The sequence below is a fragment of the Plecotus auritus genome (assembly GCF_963455305.1).
Source record: "Plecotus auritus genome assembly, chromosome: 9".
NCBI classification, from domain to species: Eukaryota; Metazoa; Chordata; class Mammalia; order Chiroptera; family Vespertilionidae; genus Plecotus; species Plecotus auritus.
The window spans coordinates 81,650,297-81,662,840 of NC_137783.1; the positions used below are offsets into that span (position 1 = coordinate 81,650,297).

The window sequence follows — 12,544 nt, forward strand, 5'->3', positions numbered from 1 at the left end:
GTTAATTATACTTTTTTTTTTCAGGTTACAGATTGTAATTCAATTAATATCAAAATATCCTGCATGTTTACCTAACTGTGAGCTGTCACCATTACTGATGATACTATACCAGCTTCTACCTCAACAACGACGTGGGGAACGCACATCATATGTGTTACGATGCCTTATGGAAGTTGCATTGTGTCAAGGCAAGAAATCAAACCTAGAAAGCTCACAAAAGTCAGAGTTATTGAAACTCTGGATTAAAATTTGGTCTATTACCTTTCGCAATATAAGTTTTGAACAAATACAAGCTGAAAATTTTGGCTTACTTGGAGCCATAATTCAAGGGAGCTTAGTTGAGATTGACAGAGAATTCTGGAAGTTATTTACTGGGTCAGCCTGCAGACCTTCATGGTAAGTTAACTATGCATTGTATCAGATTTTGCAATTTTCATATTTACATATTTTATTTATATATACACACACACAAGGTTGGGCAAAAGTAGCAGTAGATTCACCTTTGTGAGTAGGCAAACACAGGAGTTTATTTTTGTACTAGAGGCCCAGTGCACGGATTCATGCACTGGTGGGGTCCCTCAGCCTGGCCTGCAGGGATCAGGCCGAAACCAGCTCACCGACATCCTCTGAGGGGTCCCGGATTGTGAGAGGGCGGTTCTTGGGTAACACACCCCGGAATCGGGCTTATCACCTGAGAACTGCAGCTGCCAAGTCACCACAGCTTGGCAGCTCCTGTGTTTAGCGTCTGCCCCCTGGTGGTCAGTGTGCATCATAGCTACCAGTCGGACAGTTGCTTAGGCTTTTATATATATAGATTAATAGTATTATTTGTATTATTTCCATACAGACAACTGTAAACCTACTTTTGCCAACTTCTGTATACAGGGTGTCCCAAAAAAACTTAACCACACTTTAACAGCTGATAGCCCAGTTAGGGTTTCTTTCTTTTCAGATTTAACCCATTGGAATTAATAATTATTCAAAGTGTGTATACATTTTTTTGAATGTGCTGTATATTCATCTAACCCCCGATTTTTGGAATTTGTAATTTCAGTTAAAGATTGTTAAATTCTATTTCAGATGCTCTTATTGTTTGTCCAGGAAGTCTTAATAAATAAATAAATGTAAATTTAGTTTTAAATGTGGAGAGATTACTAAGGTCAGTTTTAAAGAAGTAAATGCTTTAAATTTTTTTATGGGTAATTTGACAATTTACCACTTGTTTGCTCAATATTCATAAACCTTATTGTTTTAGTAGTACTACATCCTGAAAGAGGTTACTTATGACACTAATCATTCTTTGTTTTGTTATAGTCCTGTGATATCCTGTTTGACTTTGGCACTGACCACCTGTGTAGTTCCAGAAACAGTAAAAATGGGAATGGAGCAGAATATATGCGAAGTAAACAGAAGTTTTTCTTTAAAGGAATTGATAATGAAATGGCTCTTATTCTATCGGTTAGAAGATGCCTTTGAAAACAGTACAGAGCTGCCTCCAATTCTTCACAGGTAGTTTAAGTTTATTGGTGTGCCGTTGTTTTTTGGTTTTGTTTAGTCAGGCTCCATCCAGTACTATTTGATGCTAGAAGGCTTTATTTTACAGTGATAGTGCAGGATTTCCCAGAGCTAGCCCAAATATTAAATAGTCCCTTTTTTGTTACAGTTTTCTTTATTTTTGCCTGGATCTTAGTTCATGTACTTTTACTTTATTTTTGTCACTCTACAAAGTGAGAATAAGAGGGATGTGCACAAAGAATGTGCATATAACTCTCTGAGCACTTATGTGTTCTTTTGTGATCTTCTGTAAATAGATCCATCTGAACATATATCCAACTCAGGTGTATCCTGGAATCATAATGAGACTATCTTCTGGGTGAAATATGTTAAATTAGTGGAATGGATGAAATGAGAAAAAGGCAAAATGGGGCTTAAGCACTAGAATGGGGAGCAGCTTGCCCATGTAACCTTACCATAGTCAGTAATTGGAACTGAATGATTGGAGGACAGACCTCTGGGTCCTAGTGCTTTAATTTCATAATTGTTTTATTTCAGAAATGAGCTTTACAGCTCTGCACATGATTTTTCTTCTAGAAAGTGTTAAAAATATTAGTAACATAAAATGTATGCTCCTTAAATTCTTTCAGATGTTAAGACATTCAGTATAGATGAAAGCAATTTTAATTTTGGATCCAAATTTTAGAGGTATATACTAAAGTCAGACATTGATGTTTAAGTTTAAAGAATACTTTAAATGGCTTTGGTGTTCTAAGTGAAGATTTTTATTTTCCTTTATAGTAATTTTCCTTATCTTGCACTGGGGAAAATTCTTGTGAGTCTCACTATGAAAAACTGTAAAGCTGCAATGAATTTTTTCCAGAGTGTGCCAGAATGGTATGTTATCTAATAGAGTTCTGTGTTTTTTTAAGTTATATCTTTAATTAATCTTAGAAATGTTGAACTAAATTGGTCAACTAAAAAATTGCAACTGTTAGCTAGGGAAATGTTTCTTATAATTTAGTGATGGCAATTTATGGTCCCTAATTTTAAATCTAGTTTACTATTTTTAGTATAACGTGATATTTGTCAATGGAAGAAATAGAATGTTATGATGGCCCTGGCTGGATGGCTCAGTTAATTGGAGTGTCATCTCTACACCAAAAAGTTGTGGGTTCAATTCCCAGTCAGGATACATTACATAGGTTGCGTGTTTGGTACTCCATCGGGGAGCATGCAGGAGGCAACTGATTGATGTTTCTCTCTCACATTGATATTCCTCTCTTTCTCCTTTCTTTTCTAAAATTGGTGGAAACATCCTCAGGTGAGGATTAAAAAAAAAAAAGAACGTTATGATGGGAAATTAAGACAAAATTTATGTGAAATGAGTTTTTTAAAGATATGACCCATTTTTATATGTTAAATAAAATCTGACTATGTTAGCCCTGGCTGGTGTCGCTCAGTTGGTTGGGCATTGTCCAATGCACCAAGAGGTTGCTGGTTTGATTCCGGTTAGCACATACCTAGGTTGTGAGTTCAATCCCTGGCGGGAGGTGGCTGATTAATATTTTGTTCTCACATCAGTGTTTCTCTCTGTCCCTCTCCCTAAAAATCAATTAAAAGAAAAATCTGACTATGTGACCTTCAAAAACGAATGATAAAAAAAGACAATGATATTTGAAGAAAGAAAAAAAAAATAAATTTTAAAGCCTCATTTTAGCTGATGGACTCAAGGTTTTGTGTTTTTTTTTTCGCTATGACTGGCATGAAGATTTTTAATTTCCCTCAAGAGGGCTTAAGATGAAAAAAATTCTACATTTTGGAGCAATCAAAGCTTAAAAAAGGGAAATGCTTTATAATGTTATTGTTCATGTTTATATCTGGTGTTATTAATGTTTTCTTTTTAATCTTTTCTGAATTTTTCTTTGAGATTGAAATTTGTATTTGTTCTGTGCATGTTAGTAAAATTTGCTGCTGAATAATGAAATTTGGTTCAAGTAGGTATCAAAGTCCAAAGAAGAGAATTTAAAAGAATAATCCAATACTTGTATAAACAGTCTTTAAATAAGTTAATGTTTTCATTTGTATTATATTGCTGTTATATGAAGATGAAATATTAGGTAGTTTAATTATAAATTAAAGATCTTACTTTCTTGAAGTGAACAGCACCAAAAAGGGAAAGAAGAGCCTTCATTCTCAGCAGTTGAAGAACTATTTCTTCAGACAACTTTTGACAAGATGGATTTTTTAAATGTTGTGGAAAAATGTGCAATAAAAAAGCACCCATCTAGTAGAGGCTTTTCTGTCCACCCAAATCTCAAGGAATCACTGGATCGCTATCTTCTGGGATTGTCAGAACAGCTTCTAAATAACTATTCATCTGAGGTGAGATTTTTAAAAATAACTAAGGCCCATATTTCATTCCACTTTGTAGACTGTTTAGGAAGGAGAAAGAGGTAGGAAATGCACTAAGAATGGTGAGGAGCTTCCTTTTAAAAGCAAAGTGACAATACATGTCAGCAAATAGTGAAAACAGCATGAAAAAAGGAAAATCAAAGAATAATAATTTGATACTCTTTGTACCAAGAACTCTGGTAAACACCATACAAGTGGAATTCTTTGAGTGGGTTTATGGTTAATAACAATGGTTTTGAGTAGAGCAATTTGATGAAAAAGTGACTCAGTTTTGTGGAGAGAGGTGTTATAATAACAGCAAAGTATATAATTGAAACAGAATGTCACAATCCTTGCTAAAGCCTTTCTTAGGTAATCTCAGCCATAATAATTCATCTTTTGATTTTTGTAATACTTAATATTTCTATTTTGAAAGGATACTTAGCTTCTTCCTTGTACCGTAATTTGTGTATATATTTTATACACAAATACCTCTTAAACCATGCTGTAAGTTTCTTAAAGGGCATATATATCTCTTTATTAATTTTTGTACCTGCCACAAGCCTTGTTACATGGTAGATGATAAAGTATTTGTTGAATAAAATAAAAACTATAAGCTTCTCAAAGGAGTGAATTCATTAGCCAAGAATAGTGAGCTAAAGAACCAGAGAAGGGACACTGTTCCTGTTTCATTTGGCTTAAGTAACTTAGTTACTGACATTCTTCAGGATCACAGTTGTAAGTAACCACTTTCATTACAAAGTAATATGGTGTTCTGTGTTTTCCCCTAAAATGCCATTTCATACAATATGGGAACAACAACAACAAAAAAACCCTACATTTTCTGTGTAAACTTTGCAAAATCATTAATAATTTTATAAAATTGGCTAAACAGTACCTACTTGAAAAAAATATTTGTGTTAATCTATGGAATCTAAAAAGCTGAATAAATCAAGGTTCTTGTCCTTCAGAAGCTCACAAGGTCATTTTAATATTCCTTTATATGAATCTAATTTCTGTGTATATTCTAAGAGTTACAGACACTTATTTGCCTATCAGGTTTTATTTTTCTTCCTCCCTCAAATACTTAAGGGCCTTTGTGTGCAGAACTCTGTGCTACTTTAAGAGGAGATGTCTTACTTGGCCATGATTACATACTTCCTCTGTTTTCTTGAGAATCCTGGTTATCACAACTCTGCAGGGATCTCTTAGATGTTTTTTAGAGATAACCAGAATTATACCACTATTAACTCAATTTACTGTACTTAATATTTCTTAATATGTACATAAATTTGTTCTTATAAGAGACTAGAGGCCGAGTGCAAAAATCTGTGCACAGGGCTGATTGGGGCCGGGCCAGCGGGGGGGCGGGGACTCGGGAGGTTGGCCGGCCAGGGGAAGGGGCCATGGGTGGGGCCATCCCAGGGGGAGGGGCCACAGGCGGTTGGCCAGGCGGCCCTGCCCATGATCTGGGGGGGGGAGCGATCAGGGGCCGGGCCAGTGGGGGGAGGGGCCACGGCAGTTGTGGGGAGCCTATCGGGGTCCCAATCAGGGCTGTTGGCCGCAACATTGCACATCATAGCGACTGGTTGTTCCCGTCGTTCCGCTGTTCTGGTCACTTGGCTTTTATGTATATAGATAATCATAGTGTACTCAAATTACTTATGAACTGTATGTTTTTATTTGTGTTTTACTTTTAAGACTTCAAATACAGAAACACTTGTCCGGTGTTCAAGTCTTTTGGTGGGTGTTCTTGGTTGCTATTGTTATATGGGTGTAATAACTGAAGAAGAAGCATATAAATCAGAATTATTCCAGAAAGCCAAGGTAGGAGAATTTATGAAAGTTCTGGATTAATTGAATGAAATATATCCCTGGGAAAATTAGTATATATGTTTAGAAAACACAAATATTTACGTAGGTTAACCATTTCCGTTGTATACAGCCTGAGAAGAAATGATACTATGTGTCCTTCCTTGAGATGTGAAATTATTTTAAGCCAAAAATAAATACACTAATTGGAATATTACATTAAAATTTAATCTTAACAAAAATTCTTATTTTTACCTTACTATAAAAGGTTTTTCCTGTGATCAGTTATTCTAAAGAACCTTGACTAAGAGTATTAATCAAGTAGGCACTCAGCATGAAACTTATCTTCATCTCTGGGTACTACTGTCAGCTGTGTGATTTGTAAGAACGGGATAAAATATATCCTTTAAAAAATGGTTAATAATTTTTAATTATGCTATAAATCAAGTATAACTTCTTAAATACTTAATTTTACCTTTAAGTAAAACTTTTAAAAGCAGTCACTAAACTCTAATTTTAACTGGAATTTGAATTTTTCTTTCTTTTATTTTTAATAGTCTCTAATGCAGTGTGCTGGAGAAAGTGTTACTCTGTTTAAAAATAAGACAAATGAGGAATCTAGAATTGTTTCATTGAGAAATATGATGCATCTATGTACAAGTTGCTTATGTAACTGTAACAAGGTAAGATGTTCTTCCTGCTTGACAGGGTAGCCTTCCTAGGGGATTAATAACTGGTCGGTGTTGTTATTATTTTTTGTTTTTTGGTCCATTTGTAAGTTTACACACTGACTTAAAATTAAATTGAATGGTAAATAAAAGGTAGTATCCAGAGGAATAAAGCAACAGATAATCAGAATTACATCATTTCAGGAAGGTTTCAGAGATTATTTTACCACTGTTATATACTACATACATGACTCTTGCTGCCAGTATATTTTTATCCTATATAATCCTATCTAATAAAAGAGTGATATGCAAATTGACCATCACTCCAACACACAAGATGGCTGCCCCCATGTAGTCAAAGGTGTCAGCCCCCATGTGGACACAAGATGGCCGCCACAAGATGGCCAGCAGGGGAGGGCAGTGGTGGGCGATCAGGCCAGCAGGGGAGGGCAGTTGGGGGGGACCATCCCTGCAGGGGAGGGCAGTTGGGGGCAACCAGGCCTGCAGGGGAGGGCAGTTGTGGGGGACCAGGCCTGCAGGGGAGGGCAGTTGGGGGGGACCAGACCTGCAGGGGAGGGCAGTTAGGGGCAACCAGGCTGGCAAGGGAGGGCAGTTAGGGGCAATCGGTCTGGCAGGGGAGCAGAGCAGTTAGGCGTCGATCAGGCTGGCAGGGGAGTAGTTAGGGGGTGATCAGGCTGGCAGGCAGAAGTGGTTAGGGGCAATCAGGCAGGCAGGAAGGCAGGTGAGCGGTTGGGAGCCAGCAGTCCTGGATTGTGAGAGGGATGTCCAACTGCCCGTTTAGGCCCGATCCCACTGGGGTCCCAGATTGGAGAAGGTGCGGGCTGGGCTGAGGGACACCCTCCCCCCCCCGTGCACGAATTTCGTGCACCGGGCCTCTAGTCCTATATAGTAAAAGGGAAATATGTAAATTGACCCTAACAGCAGAACAACTGGTCGCTGTGACGCACACTGACCACCAGGGGGCAGATGCTCAACGCAGGAGCTGCCCCCTGGTGGTCAGTGCACTCCCACAGGGGAGCTCCACTCAGCCACAAGCCAGGCTGACGGCTGCGAGCACAGGGGCAGTAGTGGGAGCCTCTCTTGCCTCCTCAGCAGCACTAAGGATGTCTGAATGCAGCTTAGGCTGTCCGTCAGTCAGACATCCCCTGAGGGCTCCCAGGCTGCCAGAGGGATGTCTGACTGCCAGCTTAGGCCCGATCCTTGGGGAGCAGGCCTAAGCTGGCAGGTGGACATCCCCCGAGGGGTCCTGGACTGTGAGAGGGCTCAGGCCCGGCTGAGGGACCCCTCCGAGTGCATGAATTTTCATTTAATTTAATAAAAATGTGTTGATTGCTAGCTGTGTGGTGTGCATACTACTATACGAGGGATAGTGAGCACCACAAAGATAAACAAGTCCGGCACATGCGTTACTCTCTTTTTGCCCATATAGTCCTATATAACGTTTGGTAGGAAGTGTGTATAGTCTTTGTTTTGTTTTGGAGCAGGTCTGAGGGGTAGCTGAGCCAGTTCAGATTGTTGATAATAATTGGAAACATTTTGAAAGCTGATGTTAAGTACATGGCCATTTATCAATATTATCAGCATGTATTTTTGGTTTTGTAATGTGCTATTTTATGTTTTGCTGTAAGTGGAGAAGGAGAGAAGTGGAAGAATAAAATGTAAGCTACAGTTATTGCTTGCTTATGTTTAGGGTCATTGGCTGGTATTTTACTTTAATGTTGTTTATGCACAGTGAAAGATATGTAGTTATTATTGTCTAAGAAAAGAGATTAGTATTTTTTGGAGTAATTTATAACTTCTTCCCAATAGTAAACACTTTATCTGTGCTTTTTATGTTAGAGAATTTTCAGTGTAAAGGAAAATTTACATTTTAGTCAAGATAGAGAAAATATTATTTGCCAAGAATAATTGTTTTTATTTCTTTGTTTGCTTGGTTTTCTTGTTCGACTTCATTACAGCACAGTCCAAATAAGATTGCATCTAGCTTTTTCCTACGATTGTTAACATCAAAACTAATGAATGATATTGCTGACATTTGTACAAGTTTAGTAAGTATGCTTCTTGTTTTACTACCATATTTCATTGATTCTAAGATGCTTTCCCCCTCATTGAATTATCTCTTAAGTGATGCATTTCACAATATATGGCATCTTATGCTTTCTAAATGTGGAAATTAAAGTTATTTGTTTTGGGGTGAGTATATTTCATTGCTTCTTAATATCAGTACCTAGCACAGTGCTTGGCTTTTAGTTTCTCAATAAATTATAATAGACTGAACAATTGGGAACTAAGCATCCAGGCTCATATCTATTTCTGTGTAACACTGTACCAAAATTATAATAGTTCTCTATCCTATCTAATAAAAGAGTAATATGCAAATTAACCATCACTCCGCTACACCCACCAGCCACACCCACCAGCCCAATCAGGAGGGAATATGCAAATAAACCCAACCAAGATGGCTGTAGCCACAGAGAGCAGGAGGGAGGCTTGGGTTTCCCTGGCATTGGAGGAAGCCAAGTTTTCCACCTGCCCTTGCTGGCCCAGGCCTCCACTCAATGCTACAAAGTTTCAATTGTAGAAGATAAATAAATCCCAACAGAAATGGCGGCAGCCATGGAGCTGGAGAGAGCAGGAGGCTAGGGTTGTCCGCGGTGATGGAGGAAGCCAAGCTTCTGCAGCCCTGGCCTGCTTAGGCCTCTGCTTAAGGCTACAAAGTTTCAATTATAGAAGATACATAAATCCCAACAGAAATGGCTGCTGCCACAGAGCGAGCAGAAGGCTTGGCTCCACTCCAGGCTACAAAGTTTCAATTGTAGAAGATAAATAAATCCAGATCCCAGGGCCTCCACTTGGGTTGCCAGGGGGCGTGGCCAGCCTGCAAACCACCACAGGCCCCTTGCCCAGGCCGCCCCACACCCCAAGGGAACCTCCACCCTGATCCAGACACCCTTCAGGGCAAACCAGCAGGCCCCCACCCGTGCACCAGGCCTCTATCCTATCTAATAAAAGAGTAATATGCAGATTGACCATCACTCCAACACACAAGATTGCTGCCCCCATGTGGTCAAAGATCCTGCCCCCATGTGGACACAAGATGGCCACCACAAGATGGCCAGCAGGGGAGGGTAGTTGGGAGGAACCAGGCCTGCAAGGGAGGGCAGTTGTGGGCAATCAGGCCAGCTGGGAGAGCAGTTGGGAGGGACCAGGCCTGCAAGGGAGGGCAGTTGGGGGCGATCAAGCCTGCTGGGGAGGGCAGTTAGGGGTGACCCAGCCAGCAGAGGAGGGAAGTTGGGGGTGACTGGGTCTGCAGGGAAGGGCAGTTGGGGGACCCAGGCCTGCAGGGGAGAGTAGTTGGGGGGTGCCAGGCCTGCAGGGGAGGGCAGTTAGGGGTGACCGGGCCTGCAGGGGATGGCAGTTAGGGGTGACCAGGCCTGCAGGGAAGGCAGTTGGGGGCAATCGGGCCAACAGGAGAGCAGTTAGGCGTCCATCAGGCTGGCAGGGGAGTGATTAGGGGCAATCAGGCAGGCAGGCAGGCAAGTGGTTAGGAGCCAGCAGTCCCGGATTGTGAGAGGGATGTCCGACTGCCGGTTTAGATTGGGCCTAAACTGGCAGTTGGCCATTCCCCGAGGGGTCCCGGATTGGAAAGGGTGCAGACCGGGCTGAGGTATAACCCGCCCTCAGCCCCTCGTGCATGAATTTCATACACCAGGCCTCTAGTTAGAAATAATGTAAATTGAATTAATCCGTTTCAGACCCCGCAAATGATTCTCTTTTTTAGCGTTTCTTAGATACAATATATGTCTAATGTACTGTTTAATCTATAAATAAGCACTTCTTTCCTTAAATTTATCAAACCACTCCCTATTAGCCTTAAACAAATCACTTTTAGCATTCGGTCCAGGGATGTCTTTCAGGTCTGCATACAGCATCTTTGCTTGTCTGTATATTACTGCCTCCAAGAAATGGCTGTCACTGGCTAACTCAGTGGTCGGCAAACTCATTAGTCAACAGAGTGGCAAACCGTGGCTCATGAGCCGCAGTTTGCCGACCACTGGGCTAACTGCTTTTCATCTATCCAAATTAACAACAGTTTTTCTGCCTCTTTGTCTCTGATCATTGTTTCTTTCACACTTAGCAACATTAGCACTCTAGATGGCCTCTTTTTGTTTTAAAATTGTGCTAATCCTTGTTTTCTCCAGCAACAAAAGCATTCTCTTCTTTGCTTGCTGCCTGAAAGATTCCTTTTGTCTTGCTGAGGTATCAGCATGAAAGGGTTGTCAGGTAGAAAATCGAAACTTAACAATCGGGACATTTTTTCTGTGAATAACTTGGTCAAAAACCGAATTGTTTGAGATGGGAGATGTTCAAGAAATGAGGTTTGAGTATATTTATTGCCACTTTATCATTCATATTTTTTATCTCTTTTTTATTCTGGTTTGATGTTGATGAACTAACTTTTTCTAGTCCTGGAATCTCTTTATCTATCCTTCGATTCTAAATGACAGAGCTTTCCCAGGTACAGTAATCTTAGTTATTTTGCTTTATCCCTTTGAATATCTTGAGCAAGTACTTTCGGCCTGCAAAGTTTCTATTGAGAAATCAGATGACAGTCTTATGGGAGCTCTCTTGTAGCTAACTGATTGCTTTCTTCTTTCTGTTTTTAAGATTCTCTCTGTCTTTAACCTTTGGCATTTTAATTATGATGTGTCTTGGTGTAGGCCTCTTTGAGTTCATCTTGTTTGGGGCTCTATATTTCCTGGACTTGTATGCCTATTTTCTTCACCAGGTTAGGAAAGTTTTTTGTTGTTATTTTTTCAAATAGGATTTCAATTCTTTGCTCTCTCTCTTTTTACGGGAGGCACCCCCATAATGTGAATGTTGGTACGCTTGATGTTGTCCCAGAGGCTCCTTTAACTGTCTACAATTTTTTGGATTCTTTTTCTTTTTGCTGTTTTGATTGGGTGTTTTTTGCTACTTTATCTTCCAGTTGCTGGTTTGCTACTCTGCTTCATCTACTCCATTGTTGATTCCCAGTAACTTCATTTCAGTTTGTGTATCTTTCATCGGGTTCTTCTTTATGTTTGCTATTTCCATTTTTATATTTCCTCTCCTTATTAAGTTCTCACTGAATTCATCTGCTCTTCCCCTAAGTTCATTGAGTATCCTTTAACCAGTGTTTTGAACTCTGCATCTGGTATTGCTTGTCTCCATTTGTTTAGTTCTTTTTCTGGAATGTTATTCTATTTCATTTAGGACATGTTTATCTTCTCATTTTGGCTGCTTCCCTATGCTGGCTTCTATGTAGTAGGTAGAGCTGCTACATGTCCCAGTCTTGGTAGAGTGGTCTAATGTAGTAGGTGTCCTGTAGGGCCTAGTGACACAGCTTCCCTGGTCATCTTAGCTGGGTACTTCAGGTGTGCCATGTCTTGGCTGTGTGAACCCTCCTGTTGTAGTTGAAACACCCTCCTGTTGTAGTTGGACCTTGATTGTTGTTGGCACATCAATGGGAGGAATTAACCCCGAGGCTGATGGGCTGCAATTGGCCACGACTATAATGGAAAAGCTGTTACTAGGTGTACCGGTTAATAATGCGGATTTTGTAATCAAAGAAAACACAATAATTTCAAGAGAAACATCAGAAGTGCTTTATTCAAAGTAATGTCCATCACTAGCTACACATTTCCCCATCTTTTAGGTGATTTGTGGATACTGTCCCAATAGAACTTTTCTTGTTTCGAGGCAAACCATTCAGAGACCCAATTTTCCACTTCGTATGTTTTGAAGTGCTGCTCAGAAAGTTTATGTGCCATCTATCAGAACAAGTGGTAATCTGAAGGAGCAAGGTCTGGTGAATATAGCAGGTGGGTTAATACTTCCCAGGCAAGATCTTTTAACATGTCTTTAACTGGTTTTAAAGTGTGTGATGGTGTGTCAACATGAAGCAAAATTACTTTGCCATGTCTCCTGGAACATTCTGGTCATTTCACGATCAAAGCATGGTTCAAATTGATTATTTCTTGTCAGTAGCGATCAGTATTAACAGTTTCACCTGGTTTTAGAAGCTCATAATACACCACACCTTCCTGATCCCACCAAAAGCAGAGCGTTGTCTTCTTTCCGAAGCGATTTCGATGTTGATGGTTGACCTGGAT

At 40.0% G+C, this 12,544-nt stretch overlaps 1 protein-coding gene across 1 annotated transcript in view; it reads left to right on the plus strand.

The window, feature by feature from the left end:
- The window catches only part of ATM (ATM serine/threonine kinase), a 158,200-nt gene that overhangs the window by 27,889 nt on the left and 117,767 nt on the right, over positions 1 to 12,544 (plus strand). The window contains exons 10-16 of the mRNA XM_080641742.1: positions 25 to 396; positions 1,315 to 1,509; positions 2,296 to 2,391; positions 3,654 to 3,879; positions 5,590 to 5,715; positions 6,258 to 6,383; positions 8,348 to 8,437. Of these exons, the coding sequence (XP_080497868.1) occupies positions 25 to 396; positions 1,315 to 1,509; positions 2,296 to 2,391; positions 3,654 to 3,879; positions 5,590 to 5,715; positions 6,258 to 6,383; positions 8,348 to 8,437 (1,231 nt within the window). The remainder of the gene's footprint in view (positions 1 to 24; positions 397 to 1,314; positions 1,510 to 2,295; positions 2,392 to 3,653; positions 3,880 to 5,589; positions 5,716 to 6,257; positions 6,384 to 8,347; positions 8,438 to 12,544) is intronic.